At 35.9% G+C, this 25,656-nt stretch overlaps 1 protein-coding gene across 1 annotated transcript in view; it reads right to left on the reverse strand.

Annotated features, from left to right (window-relative positions):
- LOC115451172 (tumor necrosis factor alpha-induced protein 8-like protein) overlaps positions 1–25,656 on the reverse strand; it is an 84,177-nt gene that overhangs the window by 7,645 nt on the left and 50,876 nt on the right. The window contains exon 3 of the mRNA XM_037436395.1: positions 5,160–5,293. Coding sequence (XP_037292292.1) covers positions 5,160–5,293 — 134 coding nt within the window. The remainder of the gene's footprint in view (positions 1–5,159; positions 5,294–25,656) is intronic.

Below are 25,656 nucleotides of genomic sequence, written 5' to 3' on the forward strand. Positions count from 1 at the left end.
ATTATTAGCTTCTTGGAGATATTGTTTTTTTTTTATTTCCTCTTAATGATCTTTTTTTATCTTAAATTAGCTTTTGCCCGCAGCTCCGCCCGCGTTATAAAGTTTTTCGGGCTAAAGTTTTCCGTTATAAAAGTCACGCTATATATTTTCCCGGGAGCCTATGTTCTTCCCAGGGTCTCAAACTGTCTCCATACCAAATTTTATCCTAATACGTTGGGTAGTTTTTAAGTTTAACACGTTCGGGCAGACCGATGCAGCGGGGGACTTTGTTTTATGATATTTTTGTAGAACTTTTTAAGAGGAACAATCCCGTCATACATTATTGTTGCATAACTTTAACCGTTTACGCAGCGCACGCAACAGAAGCTCTCAAAACTAATAAATTGTCCCCGTTTTTGCATCATGTTTCATTACTGCTCCGCTCCTATTGGTCATAGCGTGACGATATATAACCTATAGCACTCCAGGAACAAAGGGCTATCCAACACAAAAATATTTTTCAGTTCGAACCGGTAGTTCCTGAGATTAGCGATTACTGCTCCGCTCCTATTGGGCATAGCGTGATGATAAATATAGCCTATAGCATTCCAGGAACAAAGGGCTATCCAACACAAAAGAATTATTCAGTTCAAACTCCTAGTTTCTGAGATTAGCCGTTACTGCTCTGCTCCTATTGGTCATAGCGTGATGATATATAGCCTATAGCACTACACGAACAAAGGGCTATCCAAGACAAAATGATATTTTAGTTTGGACCGGTAGTTCCTGAGATTAGCCATTACTGCTCCGCTCCTATTGGGTATAGCGTGATGATATATAGCCTATAGCACTTCACGAACAAAAGGCTATCCAACGCAAAAAGAATTTTTCAGTTTGGACCGGTAGTTCCTGAGATTAGCCATTACTGCTCCGCTCCTATTGGGTATAGCGTGATGATATATAGCCTATAGCACTCCACGAACAAAGGGCTATCCAACGCAAAATGAATTTTTCAGTTCGGACCGATAGTTCCTGAGATTAGGCATTACTGCTCCGCTCCTATTGGGTATAGCGTGATGATATATAGCCTATAGCACTCCACGAACATAGGGCTATCCAACGCAAAAAGAATTTTTTAGTTTGGACCAGTAGTTCCTGAGATTAGCGCGTTCAAACAAACAAACAAACAAACAAACAAACAAACAAACTCTTCAGCTTTATATAATAGTATAGATATGAATAGTTTTTGAGTTAATAACGAAATACCTTTTTTCATCCTAATTTGAACTATTTAACACCTTTTTGAAGTAGTTAATTGGACTATTTATCGATATGCAGCGATTATTATTTATTTAATTTGAAGCGAGTTTAAAGATTTTATGTGTAGGCGGTAATATGCTTTTATTAGAGTAATATTGAAAGGCCAACATTTTTATTGCTACAGATGTTGTTTGAAAAGAATAAATATATCACATAAAAATTGTTTGTTAAAGAGCGCATTTTTATCAATGTTTGTATTGACACCGGTCTTACGTGGACGCATTTATCGTTAAACTGAGTCGATTGTTATGCTATTGAATTTAGAGGCATTTAAAGATTATAAGTGTAGGCGTTGATTTGAATTCTTATTACAATAATATTTGCAAGGCTAACATTTTATTGCTGCACATGTCCAATTTGTAAATTTTAGTTACTTTCTTTAGCCAATTATTTAGTTTTCGCTGAGTTAAAACCCAAAGTCTATAATCAACTTACAGTTATTGATTTTTTTTTTTACCGATTTAATAGCTGCATATTATGATTGAATTTTGAATTATATAAATTACTTAAACAGTTCAGTTTATTTAATTCGTTAAATCATTCACATAATCATAAATTATTGTTATTCGTTTCATTATTAGAAATTATTATATTTTTTCTCAATTTTTTTTATGCTTTTTTGAACATTTTATTTACTTTTTAAAGGACATGTCCGTTTTGTTGTATGGGCGCTGGTTTTTTGTTTCGAATAAATTCCAACCAACCTCAAACTTATTGAATAATAATGTGCCAAAAATTAGTACTTTGGAGTCATTACAATAATAATTTTAGACCCTTCATTGATAAGAAAAATAAGAAAGAAAAGTCATGGCTGAGTAATTCATACAAATAATTTCACGATTCGTCAAAAGATATAACTACCTGTTTTTTTTTTACCTAAGTAAGTGTTGTTGTTGTGTTGGAAAAATTTAAAAAATAAGAAAATTTGAAAAAAATGTTATTCGCAGTAAATATTTTCAGAGATAACTAAACAAGATTTTTGATTACTTAACTTTTTTCGGGATGCCTTCCAAATGTAATAACGTTTATATTTGCAGAGTTCATTTTAAGTGTAATATTTAAAGTAAATATTTTTTTTTAAATCTCACAATCAAATCTTTCAAATAAAATGATTTATTTCAATAGGCTCGTTTTGTGAACCAGTCGATGAGGCTCATGCACATATCGCTACGATATATAATTATCAAAAGTTAAAATCGAATATAGTAGATAATATATTTGCAACACCAACAAATAATGAGATACACATGTAAAATGAAATTTCGTAGAAAGTCCATGTAAATAAAACACATTTTTTTGTTACTTCAGTGATATGATTTAATTGTATTCATTACAAGTTTGATACGCTCAGCAGGCAGGTTGAGTAGAGTGTGCGCTCTGGATCGGTTAGCGATGGAGCTCTCATCCGCATCCTAGTGTATCCATCGAGGGACAGTGGTTCTCTGTAATACAATTAAATTATATATTAATTACTAAAATCTATTATTCTAATAATATTTTAACGTAATGACTACAGTGCCAAAATAATAAAATTTATATGGGAGCAGAACGCCAGTGCGGCCGACACAAAATACGTGGGTCAAGTACGAAATAATCCAAATTAAGTAAAAAAAAAAATCAGCTCTGTTTTCCATAATTGCACACATTTTATTGAGATAAAAATCCCAAATTTGCATTAAATCGGATTGTAATTCTACTTTAATTCAGTGCTACATATTATGTAGTTGTAAAAGAAACAATAATAACAGAAACCTCTGGGTTAAACTGGGTGGAACTTAAACGTCTATAAGCGGATCTTACAAACGCGCCGACATAGTTAATTACTCTAGTAAGAAATCATAATACCACTACTTAAAATCTTTAAACTCGTCTAAATTCAATAAACAATGGACGCCGCTTTCCGATAAAGGCGTCGACGTGGAACCGGGGTTAACAAAAACATAAAAAATGTCGTCCTCTAACAAAAGACCCTTTTTATGTGAAATCTTTACACTTTTAAACTGCACATGTGCAGCAATAAAAATGTTGGCTATGCAATATTACTGTAATAAAAACAAATTATCGCCTATCCATAAATTATTTATACTCGTCTATATTTTTGGCATTAAATAAAAATTATTAATAAAGGAGATAGAATTTCGGGCGTCGTGACTTCTTTAAATTGGAAATTTCCTCCTTATTTCTTAAATATTAATATTTTTTAAGTTATCGAAGAACCTCTTTATCCTCTTAATAACAATTATATTTTTTAAGTGCCAATGAATACTAAAGATTATTTTTCTAGACGTCATGTTATCCAAATCGAATGAGCTATCACTCATATTTTTGCATCTTTATAATACATAATTTGACACCTTTTTGAGCTTATTGACTAGACTAAAAGGCTTACCGGCCTGTCTTAATATATTCCCAACATTAAATTAGAGTTTACTATTAAAAGTCGACGGTAAAAGTTACGCTTAATGCTACTGCTGTTTCAATATCGAAAACTCTGAACTTTTAACTGAGATCAAGAAAAGATAGGTAACACCTATAACTATAGTGAGTATACCCGTCGAAGTAGTTTATTTTTGCATTGAGTACTTTTTGAGTTTTCCAATTATAATTCTTTTCAATATTTTGACATTTGATTATACGTAAAGCAACTTAAATAACATACTACATAGATTACTACAAGTATGATTAATAGCACTATGTTAATTTTTTTGGCAAAAAAAACACACCAATGACTAATCATATTTGACCCTACGATAGATAGGATAACTTAAGGATTAATATAAAATATAATAAGTAGCATATTGAAGTCTGTTTTACACAATTAAAGGAATAAGTATTCATCAAAACTCAATAATATTATAATTATATTTAAAAGAGCTTAAAATGGTGGTCTATGTTGGCTTTAAATATAATTAATTATAATGACCAATAATTAAAAAAAAAGCCATAAACCGCGATTTTCTCAAAACTGCAAAATTTTAATTATTAGTTCTCTGCGCTGACGATATTTTTCCCACGCATATTAACGTCCACTAGTTAAAATTAATATTAAAATATTATATAGTATAGTATGACTGATTTACTTACTGTAATATTTAATTCCCGGAATATATAATCCATGGTGCAGTAGTCACATGAAGGGTCGGCGACTAAGTAATTAAGAGTCCAGTAAACGAACATAAGCCTACGTAGTGGCAAGATATCGGTGTCCGTAAACGAAACAATAATTGTGAGCAAATTACTACTGGTACTCAATAGTTGCGTGCGCGTCGTCAATCAGTAAAATACAACTAAAGTAAACAATAATAGTTATCTGCTGTTCCTTTCGCACATCTCCAAAACTGTCGTAATTGGTGAAATATGAGACAGGGGCGTGTCTAAATATCTCGGGACATTAGACCGGTCAAGCAAAATGTGTTTGGAAGTGTACTAGCACCAACTTGTCCGATTGTACATGACCTGGATCTGGTTACCACGGAAGTGATGAGTTTCGCAAAGTTCATTCTCCTTGCGGCTTCATCACATATCTAGTTGTTGGAACTACTTGTAGAACTATTGTGACCAATATATTGCCGACTACTTAAACCATTTTCGATTTTTTTTGATAGTATGTTATAATATAAAACAGGGACAAACTAATGAAATATATTTTCAATACAGTGTATACAGAGATTTGAATAGCATTTTAAGGTTTGCTTATGCTGAATGATAACTCAAAACTAAAAGTCAAAAAGTATCCTTTACCAGGTGACACTATCAATGGACATTGACAAAGGCGTAGCAAAGAGCAAATATATCTTCAACAATGAGTGCCAAACAGAACTTTACTACCTTCAGATAAAGATAAATTTTCTTTACAATACCTGGTCAAGGAGCTTGGCGGCATGTTCGTCGAGAATGAGCGCCCGCGCGCTGGTGGCTCCTCCTACCCTCGAGAGGAACTTCTTCTGCGCGCGCAGCGAGATGTCGCGAGCGCACCACGCGCCGCCCTCCGTCGCTGTAAACAATTAAATGTATCATAAGAATACAATGGGAATTATGATAAGAAAAACTGACATCCGGTACTTAATTATTAGATATAAGATTAATAAACATAAGACAAATTGGTTAATATAATAATACTTAAATAAAATGTTTTTAAAACAATTAAATATATAATTAAAATTCTAAAACTGGAATTTCATAAATTCCACCTAATTAATAAAGCAACCGTAAAGGAAATGCTGGCTGAGATAATATTTATCAAAACGATGAGCTTTGGTGACGACCTCTGGCTATCCCTTGAGAATAAAACACACAAGCGTGTATTTTTAAACCCTTAAAACAAACCGCCGTCCTTAGATCAATACGTATCACCTCTACGTGCTCACCGACGTCCGAGGCGTCTTAAGATATCACGAGGTACATCCGATGGGTATTACTTAGGTCTCGGCAGACGATAGTTTACGCTAGGTAACCACACATCGAGTATTAAGGCCAGAGAGACCACTTAGGGCGAGCAAACAAACAGTGTACATAAGGGTTAATTTAGTATATTAAACTTTGGATCAAACTTGTGTGAAATGTCTTACTATCAAATCTCTTTTCCTTACGTCAAATAATGCAAATCAAAAAACAATGTAAAGTGAGTCATAAATTGATGTTCATTGCGGTGTGTTAAAAAAACATGAATGAACTCAGAAGTGAGTCAACCCATTAATTTTGCTTGAATATCGATTTGGTATTGGATATCTCATCCAAATACACAGCCACAAGTAAAATAGGGCACACATCACTAAAACCAATAAGAAAAAGCTGCCATCTTATTTTCTCCGAAATTCAAAAGACATGAAGGTACATACACTCTAAAAATTCCACGCAAAACTACTACTTTTACCAATCTGTTTTCAACGAGATCATTTAATGTCACCCATGTGACTGATGCCTTTTGACCTGAATCAATAATTTCAATAATAACTAAATTACAATCAAACTATAGATTAATGTATGACGCAAGTCCTTGATGACATCGTCTTTTAAATTCCAATATTGATTGGCACAATACACATGACCGTGAACAATTATTGCAATGAGCATACGATATACCAATATTAATGGAGCGTCCCGGCCGTTCCGAACAATTACCTTTGTATTGCGCATCTCTAGCGTACATCATCCGTTACCATAGCATTTGCAAACAAAAAGAGCATTTGTAAAGTAAGAGATGTAATCATTTGATTGGAATGTGATGTCATTAAGGTGTTTAAAGACTTGCTTTTATTGATAAGTATATTCTTAACATTGATAGGATGTTCATGCAACACATTTCATTATGTTTAAATTAGAATGTGCAATTATTTAATATATATTCAAACTACACGTAAAGAAAAGTCTCAGTTTGTTTACGTCTATACAATACTTTCTTATCATAAACATCATCCCTCACACAACACTAACGCCTTTTTATCCCCAAATCGGTAGGCAGAGGCGCAACCGTTGCACTTTCCATCCCATGAAGTGACAGGGGATAGAAATTATTTTATAATCAAATATTTCCCAATCCCACCCTTTTCAGCTGAATGAAATGAGAATTGAAATATCTCGTAAACACCGGCTCATCGCAACCAGAATATCGTACCAAGTGAAATACTATCAGGAATTAACATATGCATACGAATTAAGGCTAACCTGTTCTGCAAACGAAGCCGATGATTCACCAATAAGCACCGAACATGATAACGAGCATAATTAAACAACAAACAGGTTTGTTTTGTACTGAATGTACAGTTTTAACTGTCTAATTATTAAATACAATATACGAATAACAAATACATATATATACGGATTCCAGGAATTTTGTTGAAACAAAACAAACACCTGCCATTTATGTAACGATCTGATACTACTATAGCTATTACTATTAATAAAGCTTTATGACTTGTATGTACTATTATCTAAATTTCGAATATTTACTTGATCGGTTTAGCATTTTTTTAAAACCACATAATAAATAAGTCGTAAGGCTTTTATAGGTTTAGCTTCATAAAAAAAAACTTAATTACCTAACGCTTTTATCGGTTGATTATAATGAATACCTTGGTGGTGTAATTATATTACAGTACGACTGTAGTGCTGAGGTCTCGAGAACGAACCCTGGTGCGGGCAGTGATAGGTTTTTTAAACTGGAGTCTGGAATTTTGTGCCCGATATGGCGATAGGTTCACCTATCATGTCATGAAACGGAATAACCACGGACTAAAGTGGTGCACCAGTTGTACTTCTGCCTACCCCTTCGAGGATACAAAGCGCAAGTGTGTGTGTGTGTATGTATATCGGTATATTGCTCAGTGACCACTTACTTATTAACCTTTAAGACACAAAACATTTCGGACCGTGCGACCTTAATATCAAATTATGTATACATTAATCGTTTCAATACACAAAATGTCACCGCAGAATATACTAACTTATTACCTTATAATTAAAGTAATAATAACCTTATAATAGAACACATACAGACCGAGTAGTATGAAAACAGACCATTTGTTTAACTGACGTGGAATCTGGCGTACGGTCATATCCATTATCATCAATGAGCGGTTTCACAATGAGCAAAGGAATCCAGTATTTCGCGCCGGCCACAATGCACAATTGTACCGATTCAGATTATCTTAACTGTACTACATTGTTCTGTTAATGCTACTTATACAGGGTCATTTTGATATTGCGTTTTTAATGAAACCACATACTCTTGTTTACCTCTGCTATTATTGTACCAAAAAGTATCCATGGATAGCGAATAATTTCACTAAAAATTCCAGTTTTACTTTTCAGATTTCTTTTATCATTTTGTAGTCAGAATATGGCGTGTGTGTATTCCTTACTGAAAGTGCGATTGTTATTAAGATTGCCGCTGCGAGAAGTTTTGTTAAGAATATTATTACCGGCATTACGGCGAATAACATTTAAGTTAATTTTTATTAGCATTTATTGTTAAATATTATTATTTTTTTATGTTTGGAGTCTCTCTTTGTAAAGTGTTAATTTCAAGAAGTTAAGTATGAGGTTTCATTTAGTAAGGCAGTATCAAAATTCCCTTATATTATACATAGGGAAGAAGGCCCGTGCCAAGCAGTGGGACAGTATCTAATACAGGGCTGATATTATTATCATTATTTATTATTATACAAAGCGATGTATAAGAAGTCAACTGAATACTGGTACGTCTAATAGTTCCCAATAGGTCTAGTTTTATGGTCGTAATGATGCTTTGGTTAGAACACAAAGATTTTAAACATGCAGTAATTGAAGCAACGACCAAGTAGAAGCAACACAGAGAGACGAACCTGATCACTGGTCTGGGGTGCCAGCAAATAGAAAGTGATTAAAACAATCGTTCCTTGAGGCAATCTCATATGCTCAGTCCACTGTATTAAATATAACTTAGTTACTGCATGACTTTATTCGGCTTGAAGCCTCATACCTCCCATTCAACCAGAGAAGTATCCATGAGAATTTGATCAATAACTGATGATTTTTTCATGAGCTATACAATGGCACATAAGCACAAAGATACGAGAGCACAACGAAAAGCAGATGATGAAATGCAGTATCCGGTAAAATAGGACTGTATTGAAGAGGTCTCGTGCATTTTCATCTAGTTTTACTGACAGGCAGTGGCGTGTCGTCCGTACAATCCGATTCCTACCGGCTTTTCTAGGTTTATATAAGTTTGTCTTAGTTTTGTTTCTTTTTAATTTGCGATATGTTAACTTAGGCAATTTTTTGCTTCGGGTTACCTTTTAAAAAATTTCACCCTTCGCCATTGCTGATAGGTCACCAAACTCATAAACAACAGTCCAATAATATGATACACTATTTTTATAATAGGCCGGAATCGTTGTGCCGAGTTTGTATATTTTACTGTTTTGGTTTACACACTCGTTTATGGCGTAATAAATGTATTTTATGGTAGAGGAAAAGGAACGGAACTTTAAGCCGTGGAGATTTCTAAAATGCACACTATTACGATAACCATTGCTGTGCCTCGGGGGAAGGAGTAGGGGCGTAGCCTCCTCCCCTGAATGCAACATAAGTACATATTTTTGTAAGTTAGTTGTATTAATGGTTTTATACCAATTTAAAATTCTGCTTTGCAACCTCTGGATACAAATTTGAGATTTTCCTCCACTCTAAGTTGTAAGGTAATAAATAGTCCATGATGATAACCTTATTAAATTATAAAAAACACTAATGTATTTGGAACATAATATTAGGTAATAAATAATAACCGTCATATTCTTCCACATGCGAGAGTTTTTTTTGTTGCCTGAATGACGAAACGAGCTTGCCGTTCGCCTGATGGTAAGCGTTACGACCATAAACAATAGAAACAATTTGGCGCAACACAAAATTTTCACAAAAGTTGCACAAACTATTTGGCTGATTATCACGGCTGAGTGAAAACCGCACAAAGTTGGACCGACCTGAACGTTGCACCTTTCGGTCCACAGCCCATTTAACTAACACAAAGCTAAAGATGCAAAACCATATAAAAAAAAGACTCTAATACACCAATATTTCCCCTATCAATATACCTACACTGATTCCCGCGAGCACACGTAGATACAACAAACGAGTTTTGTCGCAAATTGATGAAGCGTAACCTCATTCAGAGCATTGGTGTTGTGCGGATATCCGGGAGAGACGCGCCGCACCGGGGACAAGGAGCTATATATTATTCAGATACCGGCAAAAGCTGTCTCCCGCCCCGTAAATATTTTATCACAATCTAAACACACGTTCAACTATTGCTCGTTGTAATGTAATCTCGGGCTAAAAGCCGATGCGGAGAATATTTTTACGAAACGACAAATCTTATTACGCTTTTATAGAAGTACATAATAATAATATTAGCCCTGTATTATATACTATCCCACTGTTGGGCACGGGCCTCCACCACGAGATAAGTCCACCACGGTGGCCTAGTGCGGATTGGTAGACATCACACATCTTCGAAATTCCTATAGGGAACTTCTCTGGTGCGCAGATTTCCTCGCGATGTTTTCTTTCACCGTTAAAGCGAGCGATAATTCACAAAGAATACACACATAATTTTTTAGAAAAGTCAAAGGTGTGTGCCCTTTGGGATTTGAACCTGCGGACATTCGTCTCGGCAGTCCGTTCCACAACCAACTAGGCTATCGTCGATAGAAGTACATAATATATTGGTCTTATTAAATACGTCAGTGGTCAAGCTTGTGGTATTAGAATCGATGTTAAATCCTTAATACGAAATTGTCTACTAAAGCTTCTAAGCAATATAGTTCAGGAATCTCGATTCGCGAAATCAATATATGAGCGAAACTGCCGCCACCGTTTATGCGCTGGGCTAATTACAATTGTTAATACAATTTTAAAGTTAGTCCTTGAAACATGAATAACAATGATCACCGTTATCAGTGCTCCGTTTTTATGTATGTTCATATTTAAATACGTTTGCTACGGAACAGTTGAAGAATTCTCAGAAATCGCAAATAATGGAAATCGGATCACGGCGAGGGATCTTACCGTGGAAACATAATTGTGTTTCTGGAGGAAGGCAGCAAGACAAATGGTGAGCGGATATTGCGCCTTTTGTTTTGTGTAGGTACAAATTCTCTATTGTTTTGTTTATTAACAGGTGGGCACGAGTTTATAGCCATTTATAAATATAGTAGGTTTACTCGTGGCTTCACGCGCGTGCCCTGAATCAAAAATCTCGCTATGTAATTTTCCGCGAAAACGATTAGCTTATTTGTTAACATCTAACATCCAAAGAACTTGACAAACTTAGTTATCTATTTATAAAGCTGAAGAGTTTCTTTGTTTGTTTGTTGAACTATTAAAATGATATTGAAAGTTTTTCCACTAATAGGAAACATTACTCCGGAGTGCTATAAGGTACTTTTTAACCCGAGAAAATATTTTTCCCGGAAAATCTATTTGACGCGGACGGAGCCGCAGGCAAAAGGTGTTTACAAGATTAGTAAGATGTAAGATTAGATGATAGTCAAGTATTACCTAAATAAAAAGCTAGAACAAAAATATTCATTTCATAAAAATACAAGTCCCAAATTTAAACGATCCATTTTACATTATCTGATACTTTACGCGAAAGAAAAATATATTAGCATTTTATTAACCAAAAAATGTACGGTAAGTTGATATTATTCAACATGTGTCGCGGTGCCTCGCCGGAATATCAAACGGGTATTCTGACTGAAATTGAAACTTGCCCTCCCAGCCTCCCACGCACGTGAGAGATCACTACAGGTTAGAAACATTTCATATTTAAACATATTTGTTACTATACTATAATATAATTCTGAATTATTCATTGCAGTATTCAAAAATTTGCTGTCATTTTTGCAAACTGCACAGCATTTGACAATACTATAAAAATATTTAAATATTAATGTTCATAAATAATAAATTTCATTGAGAATAGTAATTTACATGGGCATTGTATTCTCTTTTTCCTAATAAAGTGTTAGAAGAGTACATAATATATTTCACAGAATATTTAGAATATTTAGTATGTAACGACTCCACAAATTTTTGCCAATAAACGAGCAGTCCACATTTATATTCACTGTAAATAACAACGATTTGACAATCTGCTCCGATAACAAATATGTCTTCAAATTCAAATATATTCATAACCGTAGAAAATAGACTGAAGTGAATACGGACAAAATAGTGTGAAAGAGATAGAGTAATAGTGCGGTCTGTACATCTAGCGTCTAGGCTACAGACTAGAAAGTGCACGTATTTGTCGCACAGTCGGTTTGTCTCTTTTAACAGAGTAGCCAATTTTGTAAGGGATTAGTCTATTCTATATTTATAAATAAGATGTACTTATTTTGTTTCTGACAGTTGAGTATACTTCCGATACCTCCACGGCTGTATTATGGCTTAAGGCCAACGGACAACTACCCTGAAATGGTATATTAAGAGTTAAAGTCCATTAGCTAATCATAGACTCACACTAGTATTATGAAAAGTTCTTTGTGATTTTTCGTTTGATATTGTGTCCAAGGTCAGGGGTGAGACGGTTGATATTGATTTTCTTCACAAATGTATCATTATCGGCTTGTTTTTAAGTATTAGACGAGCTTCGTAGGCTGTAGACCCTTTTGTAATATTAGTTTAACGATGTACAGGCACACTGTATAATTTCATTAAATAAAAAGAATTACCAAGAAAATAGAAGCGAATACATTTCCAATAATAAAAAAATGCTTTTTTAAGCACTATACTTACATTAGATAAAAAAGTAACTATAGTAACTAATAGCTAATACACCACTTAAAACTACAATATTTAAACATATAATATCAAATATATATATTTTTGTATACGCTCAACATATCTAAACTTGAAATATGTAATAATCTTATATATTTATCCTGACTTAAAACAACTCTCTCGAATTCACTCAAAGTACCTGAGAATATCTATCTAGTCTACCCTGAAATGTTTAAATTTGTAATTCATTTCCGCTAATAAAATGTTTCATCACGTCTTTAACATTCCTTTTTGTATACTAAAACCATATTGCGATTCAAGAGTCTAATAAACTTTTGTATTTATCGAAAACCTAAAAAGTACCTCTATACCTATTTTCGAAACATAAAAAACTACACCAAAGATGGAAGGAAAATAAACATAAATGCTAGTGTTTAAATAATACCTCATTTGTATCTACCTAACGAAGATGAAACAAATTTGGCATAAAGCAAAAAAATTTTGTTCCGATCGCTCCCAAGCTTCACAGGCTCGCCCGCTAGGCTAATCTGAAGATTATCTAAAATTTCAAACATCCGGTCCCACCGTTTTGGAATCCATAGGGAATGTTTAATATATATATATGAAAAGAAAGAATGATAATAAGAAAGAAGAAGCCGATTGTCACTCATGAGACAACTGATTACGGACTCGGTTACAAGAAAAGGGCTCCCGGGAGCAAATATTATAAAGGACAAATTTTTTAAAGAAATTGGGGTGAGTTTATTAATTAATTTATTTGTATGTATGTTTAAAAACCACACAGGATCGAGAAGTCCGCACGTTGCTCGAAGTCCAAATATATTATGTATTAACATCTATACATAGAAGGGTACATACACACATTTATTTTTACAACGTAAATCGTAAAAGGAAAATTAGATCATGCCTATCAGTAACAATTCAAATAAACAAAACATATTCCTGCTAATTGTTCGCGTATTACGTATTCTGAAATATATTCACAGTACATATTATGTAAATAAAGTCGGCTCGATACCACAAAAGAACGCAATATTTATTTCAGGTTTAGGTAATGTCATTGTATTTTAAAAATGCTAATGATGTAACCATATTCCTGAGGAGTTTGAATCAGATTATAAATTTCCAAACATCCCTTCTTAGTTGTCACCTACGTAAAACGAGATAGGAACAACCAAATAATGACCAGACCCCCCACTCCCGAAGATGGGGGGGGAGCAATTCTTGTGCGCTCGGTCTCCACATAGAATGCACGCCCATGCACCAGGGGACATTTATCGCGGCCTTAGGCACACAGTTAAGTATGTATACCTCATAGTTGCCAATTCACATTGAGGTCTATAAGGGCTTGCGAACAGTTCCTAGTCTTATCCATTCCTAAGAGGTTTCCCAATCCTTCCCCCACATTTCCTTTCCAGCTATCCCTCCCTATCACTTCCTTCTCAACTTTCCTCCAGGGCCCTGTAGTCGCCAAGCCGGGGGAATCTAGTATCTAATTCGCTGTTTTCTCCCGGTGTTGATGCGAGGCCTGTACCCAAAAAAAAAATAACGACATAACGCATAAAACAAGTACAGGTTTGTGTAATGGCGACTGATGACTCAGCAGTGTTTATTGCAATTCATCCGCGGCACGTACAAAAACTGCCGCAAATGTTCCGCCGGAACTAACGGCATTGCCATATCGGGAACAGGATCGTGTGCCGTCTGAACTTTGATTCACTGTTTTCAGTATTCACCGGTGACTGTTTTGTTGCATTGTCTGTCTTTGCCTATATTTGTTTTTTTCTAAGAATCAAAGCGGACAATAACAACTCTTTTAAAATGTTACAATATTTTTAGACCTATCTAATAAAACTAACAGTACAGATAGTAAAACGGCACGGGTCTCCTCTACTTTTAAGAGGAATTAGGCCTAAGTCCACCACACCAGCCTAGTGCTGATTGGCAGACTTTACATACTTGCAAATTCTAATGTAGAATTGTAAGGTATATAGATTTCATTACGATGTTTTCCTTCACCGTTAAAACGAACAAAGTCCGAAGTATGTGCCTTCAGGATTCATAAAAGTGACAACTTTATGGTAAAGTGTTGACTATTGTACAAAACACGCCGGAACAAACAAAAATAGCTACTGAAAGATATGTACAATATATTAACATCAGAAAGTACTTAAGCTTGTGCATCGGAACAAGATAGGCTTGTATGACTATATCGCGTGTTCGCACCCTGTGTCCTGGGCGGATGCCAAACCTGCGACCTTACACAAAGTCAAGACCCCAAGGGCAATGCTCTTCTCGACCTGACATGAAAGAGTTTCTAATGTTATTCCAAACACAAAGGGAATTCGGCTAAACGTCCAGTTAACGATTTAGTTTTGAAATATTAAGTTTTAATCTTTATTTAGTGTATACTCTATTGGTTTACTTTATGGATTATTTCATTTGGTTGGAAAAGTTATGTTCATAAACTGAGTGTATAGTAGGTAGCGGCGGCTATAGCCTAGGTGGGTGTGGAGCAAACTACCAAGACGAATGTCCGCAGGTTCAAATCCCAAGGGCAAACAACTCTAACTTTTCTAAAATAATGTGTGTATTCTTTGTGAAATATCGCTTGCTTTAACGGTGAAGGAAAACATCGTGAGGAAACCTGCATACCTGAGAAGTTCTCTATAGGAAATTCGAAGGTGTTGTGACGTCTACCAATCCGTACTAGGCCAGCGTGGTGGACTAAGGCCTAATCCCTCTCAGTAGTAGAGGAGGCCCGTGCCCAGCAGTGGGACAGTATATAATACAGGGCTGATATTATTATACATTATTATAGTAGGTACGTGCGTATTTTATTTTAATTTAGGCCTTAAATGTGGATTTAAGCACATGACATTAAAATAAGTAGATTATTAAAGTTAGAGTCGTAAACAGTCTAATTAAGTTCATATTTTCAATAACCTTAGCTATAAACCTTTCGAGGTTGAAATATTTATAATACTACACATTTTATGATTTCTAGATGCATGAATTTTATAGTTCTCAGATTCCAACATTGTAAAATACAGCGGGAATCTTAATGATCGTTAAAAATAAGTAGTACTATAAATAAATTATTAAAAGTCATAATGCGAACGATTTAAAATTAAATACAAAATTACAATACTATTTTTTAGCTAGCAGAAACTTAAACAAACAAAACAATGCCTGAAAAACGGCATTAATCGCAGTTCTTTACTTTCTTCCTCGCATTTTTAATCAAGTCAAATATCTTAAGAGTGTAAAACACAAGTCTGATTAAATTGGTTACATGTTTATTAATGCAGTACATGTGTAATTTTACCCTTTACTTATTTAATGTGTTACTGTTCTCTGTTCCGTTTGAATAAAATAAAAATAATTTATCAGTTTTTTAAGACAAGTTCCGTTATAACAGAGAACAACATTCTTTTCAAACTTGTTTACTCACTACCCGTACAACGTAGTAATTTGATAAAAGGCTAGATGGCTGAAACACTTAATCCGAAACTAGTTGGACTCAGTAGGCCTTATTACAGCGGCACGTGACCAAGTGTCGGCCCGACAATACGGCCCGGAACAACTTGCCGTAAGCCGACTCGACACGAACTTTCTGCTTACAGCCTTTTTATTTTCACGAACACCTACTTAATGAAGTCTTTCTCTTAACTTTATGAAAAAAAAGTAGTATTTTATTTGATTCTTTATGGATATTTTAAATTAGATATTGAGATGAATGTGTTCGAAGGCTTTCACTAGTAAATTGTTTAAGAGAAAGTGTCTGAACAATGCTCATTAAAACACTTATTTGATTTTGATATGATTGATAAAATGAATATTTATTATCTTTGAGGTTATGTAGCATTTTATATCTCATTTTTTTTATTATATGTTCACAAAACTGGCTGCAACACTTAAAATTAACACAGGCAATATCAGCTTACAAACAAACAAGGTGAGCAACGTGCTCGATGTGATCACAACTTGCTTTAATGTGAATGAATAATATTTTTATCTAAATTTATACGTACTACTGTTTTTAAAAGCCCTACATTGTAACGCAAATTAGTCAAAAACAAAACAAAATTAGTAACTAGTAACTTCCTAATTAGATAACCCTTATTCCACGCTAATAACACGTGTTTATACGGAATGTTATGAAAATTAACAAAGTTCGGTAAACATCGGCTGTATGCTAATTGGCAATGATAATAGCGCGGGCTGGAAATTATCAAACTTTTGTTGTAACTTTGGCAAATATAAACCAATCCGTTTTATATGCCGTTTAATCAATTTAGTGGCTGTGGATAAAAAAATATAAGGAAGCTACACTTCAATCACGCACACACCCAACCTGAAGATCATGTCTGAGACTTTAGACTGCCATTTTTCTTATACGTACACGCCAAAGTCATCCTATTGCATCTGATGACGAGAGATGATTACCCCTCGGCAGTCGTCACAATTATGCCGGCCTATTGAAACTTGATATAGATAGGCTAAATAAAATATCGAAAAATATCTATAGGCTGATCCTGGAACGCGACACACATGGGCAACTATGACGGGGTTTAACACCTTGTACGATGTTTGCTATCTTGACGGATATATAATAAATCCTACCAACAACCCGCGCACCGTCATACGAAGCACGTAATACAACTACAGACAATCTTCAATTAATGTCGATTAATACGTAGTGTATGGATCAACTTCTTCAATTAACTTACATTAAGCTAACACTTCCACTGCGTGTGAGTTGTGTCACAAAGGAAAATTTTAAAATCGTTTAAAATTTTATAAAGCTATTGATGTAGGATAAGTAAATACTCCGACCGGCCGGTACACAATACCCGTAGCAAATGTTTACACAACAAATATAACGAGTAACTTCATTTACGGGGAATTGAGAGGGTTGGCCCAGTTTTAAATAAATGCCATTTGCATTCAGGTTTCATAAAAATTGCAATGAATATGGGCTTAGGGTTACGTTGTCCTTGCTTTAGTAAGGACAGTGGCGGACTTAGTGGGTGGCGAATGGGGCCGCCCACAGTTTCAAGATTAAAAAGGTTTTTGTCAACAAAGTGATAGTATAAGGGTTTCGCTTGAGGAAATGAACCCTAAAAATCAACTATTAAGATGCCGAATAATACAACAGAATCCTTCAAAATCCAAACTATGCATTAACATCTTATTACTCCATTTTAAACAGATTTGGCGTCACCGCGCAATAACGCAGTGTATCCCTTGGACGTTTTTATTCCCCGCAGTAGTTAATATTAGCGAGGTTGGCCCACTAATGTGGCCATTATACGCGCTGTGAGCCGACCTTCGCGGGCCCAGACAGGAAATTGCCCCCCGGGGTCATCGTTAACCCCTTAATAACTCCACTATCTGAAACTCGAGCGCGGCGCTGGTCGAAAACCTATCCTTTGTGTAACATGAATGCCGTTTAATGTTCTTTTTTTAAAATTAAACGATGAATATTTTAAGTATATACGAACTTTTTGTATAAAATGGCGACTTAATTTTTAGTATGAATAAACAAGATCAAAGCTACATAAATTTAGTGACTTGATTTTGTTAGTTTTGTTTATATCTAGTGACCCGCGAAGATTCGTTTCTCAAGATTTACATACTAAAGTGTGTAATAACTAATATGTTCTAACAATTTTAGTATTTCCTAATATTTCTAAGCGTATAATATTTCATAATGATTTGATATGGTTATAATTAAAACTATAGATCTAATTTCGATTACCAAATAGCAACACAGTATAATTTTCTATATCCATGATACATTTAAGTCTAATTATAACAAAAAGCACGTCAATTTCCATAAGGATAGTAACCTTAGCTCGCCAGTCCGCAGTAGATAAAAATCAGTTGCCGACAAGCGAGGTTGTCTGCTCACCTTTTCAGGTAGATTAGAAGTGACTCGATGAGGCCCTTTAGTCAACGACATCCACCTTGATAATACCTTACGTATACAATATTACGAGAGGTATACGGACTCTCAATAAAACTATTTTTCGGATTTTATTCCGGTTTTTTATTTTTCTCCCGTATGTATACAATATAACGAGAAGTATACGGACTCGAAATAAAACTATTTTTTCAAATTTATTCGGGTTTTTTTATTTTTCTCCCGTACGTATACACTATTACGGGAAGTATACGAACTCGAAATAAAACTATTTTTCGGATTTTATTCCGGTTTTTTATTTTTCTACCGATGTTTTGAAGAATTTGCAGCTTACATGGTTAAGGGGGGGGGGACTACCAGTTACACAGACTACCAGATGTACAGGATTACACAAGCACTTTAAATTACTGGTTCACTAACTGGTAACTATAACACAGATCGATTGACTAAATTATATTAATTGACCATAATTTATATAATTATTTATGTTACAATAACCTAAGTATACAGGGTCATTTTGACACTGCGTTACTATGAATCTTCTTGAAAATAACACTTTACAATAACTCATTCGAAATGTAGATGTAAAATATTTAAAAAAAATCTATTTAAATTTATTTTCATTTTACACGCCCCAATGCCACTAGTTCTACTCTAAAAGAATTTGTCGCCGCGGCAACATCACACTTTCCATCAATAATAAAATCAGGCACACACCATATTCGCACTAAACAACAAACTAATAAAAAAAATGAAAAGTAAAACTGGGATTTTGGTGAAAATATTCTTTATACATGAATAATTTTTGGCTCAATGTTAGAAAAGATAAAGACGAGTGGTTTAAATGAGCCAGTACACTTATAGCAGAAAAAGTAGTTCCTCTATGATGACTTAAATATAATATAGCCACTGTCCCTATTAACCACTTCATCTCCATTCACTTCCATTTGACGCGACCGTACAGCACTGCACGTCGCCTCCCGCTTGATGTATAGTTACACAACACACGAAATCATCAAAAGAAAACACACAATGTAGGGGTTCACCCAAATTCGGCCGTGAATCATTGTAGATTAATTGTCCGGACCGCGGCGGGAGCTTTGAGGTTGCGATTCAGTGCAATCTGTGCGGTTAGAGACGCCCTGCTGGCTCGTTGCGGATGGGTGCATTTGAAGAGGATTTTTACAAAAACCTATGTTTGTATGCCTATGAATGTTTAACTGTACACCAGTGATGTTTTCTCGGGATATGTCTCGAGATTTCTTTGTTATTACAACACTCGCTACTATTTGTAAAAATTAATTGTTCTAAGTTGTATTTATCTTTAATGAGTGTTTTCTTTTATTCTTCTTCATAGTGCTCACTTACTAATAACTTTCCATTTTAAACCCTATTCTATATTTTGCAATTCCATCCTTCATTATTTAACGTCTTAGAATTCATTCCCTTCAAGTTATTATGATTAAATACATAAGCTACATTTCTGATAATTGTGTTTTCCTAATTGACGTTACAAGAGAACAATATTAATAAAAGGTCTGTGAGGCCGCATAGATTACGTTTCCTTCGTCTGAATAGTAATTACATTAAAAGCGTGCTTGCGACCATCGCTTCGTCTCAATTTCCCGCGCCGCGCCAGCCCTATCGTTTGTTACACGAAGATGAATTGTTACTGAAATTTATAACATTTCGACGGTAGGGTTGACACAATTTCATTATTAAACATAATCAAAGTTACTTGCATTTGTATTTTAAATTTTCATGCTTTACAGCCAATGAATCAATGATTATGTGGAATAAAAAATCAATTTCAAGCATTCTCTTATTTTTTTATGTAATACTATGTAGATCGCGTCATGATTCCATTCCATTAGTCATTACCAACCCTTTGTGTTATAATTATTTACTTTTAATACCAATAATACTACAAGCAATATTAAATTTACCAAATTATATTAAACTTTAACATAGATAAAATAATTCACAGTGTCCTTTTAAATTAAAAATAAATAAACAGAGAACCTTTGAAATAAACATAGTCGAGACAGCCCTATATTCAACTGTTAGGGCTGGAGGTCAACGCTCCTAGCCCGTGTAAGACAATTAAGAACTGTCTTTGGTTAATTGGAATAAGTAGCTGAGGGCCGAGGGCTGAGGGCTGCTGAGGTCCCGAGAGATGTATCAATACTTCGATAGAAATTTGATTGCTATTAGCTATTAATGGCTTTAGATTAAAAATTATATTGAGATTTTTTTAATAAGTAATAAATTTGTAAAATTCTCATAAGTACGTAATCTTTAAGTAGCTTAATTTAATGGATCTTAATATCTGGAACATAGGACTAAAATACAGGAAGAGCACCATGAATACATATATCAAATATTTTAAAATATATTAACGAGAACATTAGACTTAAAATTCCATGTAAAAACTGAAGAAAAGTTAACAAATTTCGTTTATCGAGGTCTTACTGCAAACACCGAGTTCCACTGGAGAAACGCAGAAACAAGTGATATTAAAATTCAATACACAAGCGACCGAGTAAGTAACTTCGAATTTTACATCAATGAATTGAGAAACAAACTTCATGAGACCGCGAGTGTCCCGCCCTAGTTCGATAGTTACAAGGGGTTTCCAAATTCGTTGAATTTACATTACACCTATCTCTTTAATTGGTAAACAAAATGATTATATTTATATACAAAACTAGGTATTGCTTATGGCTTTACCCGCGTGACAGGCCTAAGGATGGAAAAAAAGGTTTTCAGGTCTGAGAAACAAAGTTTTATTATGCCCTTTTCAGGATGAAAAGTCTCTACAGTCTAAGATATTGTCAATCTTTATACCAAACTCTATCCAAATGAATTCAGCAGATCCGGTACGATTTTTCTAACAAAATCCAAATCTCCAAATATCACAAACTTACGCATTCATAATATATCTCCTACAGTAACACAAAGACAATTAAATCTATAAAATCTTATACAAGACTAGCTTTTGCCCGCGGCTCCGCCCGCGTTATAAAGTTTTTCAGGCTAAAGTTTTCCGTTATAAAAGTAGTAGTTTCCCGGGAGCCTCTCAAACTGTCTCCATACCAAATTTCATCTTAATACGTTGAGTAGTTTTTGAGTTTAACACGTTCAGGCAGACAAATGCAGCGGGGGACTTTGTTTTATAATATATTTTTTAGAACTTTTTAAGAGGAATAATCCCGTCATACATTATTGTTGTATAACTTTAACCGTTTACGCAGCGCACGCAACGGAAGCTCTCAAAATTAATAATTTTTCCCCGTTTTTGCAACATGTTTCATTACTGCTCCGCTCCGATTGGTCATAGCGTAATGATATATAGCCTATAGCACTCCAGGAACAAAGGGCTATCCAACACAAAAAGATTTTTTCAGTTCAAACACGGTAGTTCCTGAGATTAGCCATTACTGCTCCGCTCCTATTAGTCATAGCGTGATGATATATAGCCTATAGCACTCCAGGAACAAAGTGCTATCTAACACAAAAAGAATTTTTCAGTTCGAACCGGTAGTTCCTGAGATTAGTCATTACTGCTCCGCTCCTATTGGTCATAGCGTGATGATATATAGCCTATAGCACTCCACGAACAAAGGGCTATCCAACACAAAAAGAATTTTTCAGTTTGGACCGGTAGTTCCTGAGGTTAGCCATTACTGCCCCGCTCCTATTGGGTATCATCATTCATCATTGGCAATTAACATCTACGTGAGATGATTAAGTAGCGCTCGTAGAAGATGCGAGGTACGTTATACACCTACGCTGGTGACTTATCAGACCGATTCTAGCCCGAAAGATACGACCACAGTTTTGGCAGCGGATTTCTGTATTTGTGTATGGTAGGGGTAAAACGGCGTAGTTGCGCCGAATTTCGCGCTTGTGGGCTAGCTGCTTAAACCAGGCCTTATCGTGAGCGGAAACACCGTCAGCTACGGATTTACGCCATCTGACGCGGTCCACCGCCTCTTCCTCCCACTTGGTTGGATCCATGTTAAAAGATACCATGTCCCGCTTCACACTATCTTTAAACCTAAGTATTGGACGACCTACCGGGCGCTTAGCATGTGCTACTTCGGCTAAAAGTATCTGCCTGGGCAAACGATTGGGGGCCATGCGATGCACATGCCCTAGCCAACGCAGACGTCTCTGACGTAGTAACGCGATTATGCTAGGCAGCTGTGCGGTGCTTAACACGCTCTCGTTTGTGACTCTATCTTTCCAAGTGAGACCCAAGATGCTCCGAAGACAGCGCATGTGAAAGTTGTTTAATTTTCGCTCTTGTTTGTTATATGACGTCCAGGATTCAGATCCATACAAAAGAATGCTTAAGATGCACGTCTGGTATACCGCCATCTTGGTTCTAACTGTGAGGTATTTATTTTTCCAGACTCTTGCATGGAGTTTTCCAAACATCGTTGATGCTTTGCCAATGCGACTGTTGATTTCCGCATCGAGCGAAAGGTTGCTGCATATCGTCGAGCCTAGATAGCAAAATGAGTCAACTACTTCCAGACTGTTGTCACCTAGTGTAATGACCGGATTTTCAGTACAACCTTGCGTCATAATTACTGTCTTCTTCACATTGATTGACATTGAGAAGTAAGCACATGCATCAGCAAACTTTGACACAATAGTTTGCAGTTCTTGTGGTGTATTGGCGACAAAGGCAGCATCGTCCGCAAACAAGAGTGTATCCACAAAAAGATCTTTACGATAGCGACGGGATTTCAGCAAGGTAATATTAAATAGCTTACCATCATCTCTCGTGTGAAGATGAATGCCTTGGTGAAAATCACCGAAAGCATGTCTTAAAAGGAGAGAGAAAAAATATCCCAAATAAGGTTGGAGCTAAGACGCAGCCCTGTCGTACTCCCCGGCGCATGCAAAATGGTGTGGATGTTTGCCCATTGAAAACTATTGTACCGTTCATGTCTTGATGGAAAGACTTTATCAGCGATAACAACTTTGGTGGACAACCCACCTTCTCTAACGCTGTGTATAACCCTTCTCTGCTCACAGTGTCAAATGCTTTATTCAGGTCAACAAAAGCAATAAATAAGGGGGTTCTTTGTTCCCTACATTTTTCCTGGAGCTGGCGTAGTGTAAATATCATGTCCGTAGTAGATCTGTGAGCACGGAAACCACACTGCGCCTCAGGATAAATACGGTCAGCAAGTTTTTGTAGTTTGCCCAGGATGACACGAGCAAACAACTTGCCTACGATACTGAGTAAAGATATACCACGGTAGGAGTTACAATTGCCGCGGTCCCCTTTACCTTTGTACAAAGTGACGATATTTGCATCACGCATATCCTGAGGTACCTGCCCCTCACGCCAGCACTTCAGTAACAGATTGTATCAAAGCGGCATCACGCATTCCAACTTCAGCAGTACCGTCGGGATTCCATCGTTCCCCGGGCTTTTTCCACATTTTAACTTACTTACGGCAAGGTGGAACTCAGGAACCGTGGGTAGAGCATCGAGATCTTCCATCATAGGTAACTTTGGGAAGTTTTGTACAGCTGAGGCGTCAATGTCCACAGGTCGAGAATACAGCTCGGTATAATGTTCCACCCAACGGTTGAGTTGACGATTTCTGTCAGTGATGACAGAACCGTCAATCTCCTTGAGAGGTGCTGTTTTCTTGGGAATAGGACCTACTGCTTTCTTGATGCGCGAGTATAAGCCACTTATGTTGCCAGTATAAGCGCATTCCTGGATGCTTTGGCAAAGCTCTATCCAGTAAGCATTAGCTCAATAGCGAGTACTACGTTGCAGCATAGCTTTCGTTGCTCTGAGCTTTTCTTTTGATGAGTTTGAAGGGTTAAGACGGTAGTTCAATGCAGCTGAATTCTTAGAGGCCATTAGAGGCTTAAGTTTTTCAATATTAGTTTGGAACCAATCATTTTGGTGGCGTTGTACGTGACCGAATACTTCCCCGGCAGTAAGTGTAAGAAGGTTCTGAATATTAGTCCAATCTTCTGAAATTGATGTGTCAGGGTTCCATGATCTTGTAATTCGTTCTGTTACTTCATTAAATTGTGCTACCAGTTCCTTGTTGGCTAATTTAGGTAAGTCTAGTCTTTTTCTAGCTGGGGTACGAGATTTATAAATTTTCTTTGGTACAAAAGACATTTTTGCAACTACCAATGAGTGATCAGTATCACAATCTGCGCTATGGAACGAACGTGTGTGCTTTATGTCGCGTAAGTCGTTTCTTTTAGTCAGAATAAGATCTAGCTGATGCCAATGGCCCGACCTTGGATGTTTCCATGAGACTTTATGTAATGCTTTGCCTTTAAAGTAGGTGTTAGTAACACATAAGAGGTTTAGAGCACAGAACTCTAGAAGACGTTGGCCGTTTTATTGGGTATAGCGTGATGATATATAGCCTATAGCACTCCACGAACAAAGGGCTATCCAACGCAAAAAGAATTTTTCAATTTGGACTGGTAGTTCCTGAGATTAGCCATTACTGCTCCGCTCCTATTGGGTATAGCGTGATGATATATAGCCTATAGCACTCCACGAACATAGGGCTATCCAACGCAAAAAGAATTTTTCATTTCGGACCGGTAGTTCCTGAGATTAGGCATTACTGCTCCGCTCCTATTGGGTATAGCGTGATGATATATAGCCTATAGCACTCCACGAACATAGGGCTATCCAACGCAAAAAGAATTTTTTTAGGTCGGACCGGTAGTTCCTGAGATTAGGCATTACTGCTCCGCTCCTATTGGGTATAGCGTGATGATATATAGCCTATAGCACTCCACGAACATAGGGCTATCCAACGCAAAAGAATTTTTCAGTTCGGACCGGTAGTTCCTGAGATTAGGCATTACTGCTCCGCTCCTATTGGGTATAGCGTGATGATATATAGCCTATAGCACTCCACGAACATAGGGCTATCCAACGCAAAAAGAATTTTTCAGTTTGGACCGGTAGTTCCTGAGATTAGCGCATTCAAACAAACAAACAAACAAACAAACAAACAAACTCTTCAGCTTTATATAATAGTATAGATTATATATATAGAGCTGTTGTATTATTACAGCGATCTAATCACTGATTATGAACACTCATTATACTATAAGTCGATAAGTAAATT

The sequence above is a fragment of the Manduca sexta genome, chromosome 8, assembly GCF_014839805.1.
Source record: "Manduca sexta isolate Smith_Timp_Sample1 chromosome 8, JHU_Msex_v1.0, whole genome shotgun sequence".
Taxonomy (NCBI): Eukaryota; Metazoa; Arthropoda; class Insecta; order Lepidoptera; family Sphingidae; genus Manduca; species Manduca sexta.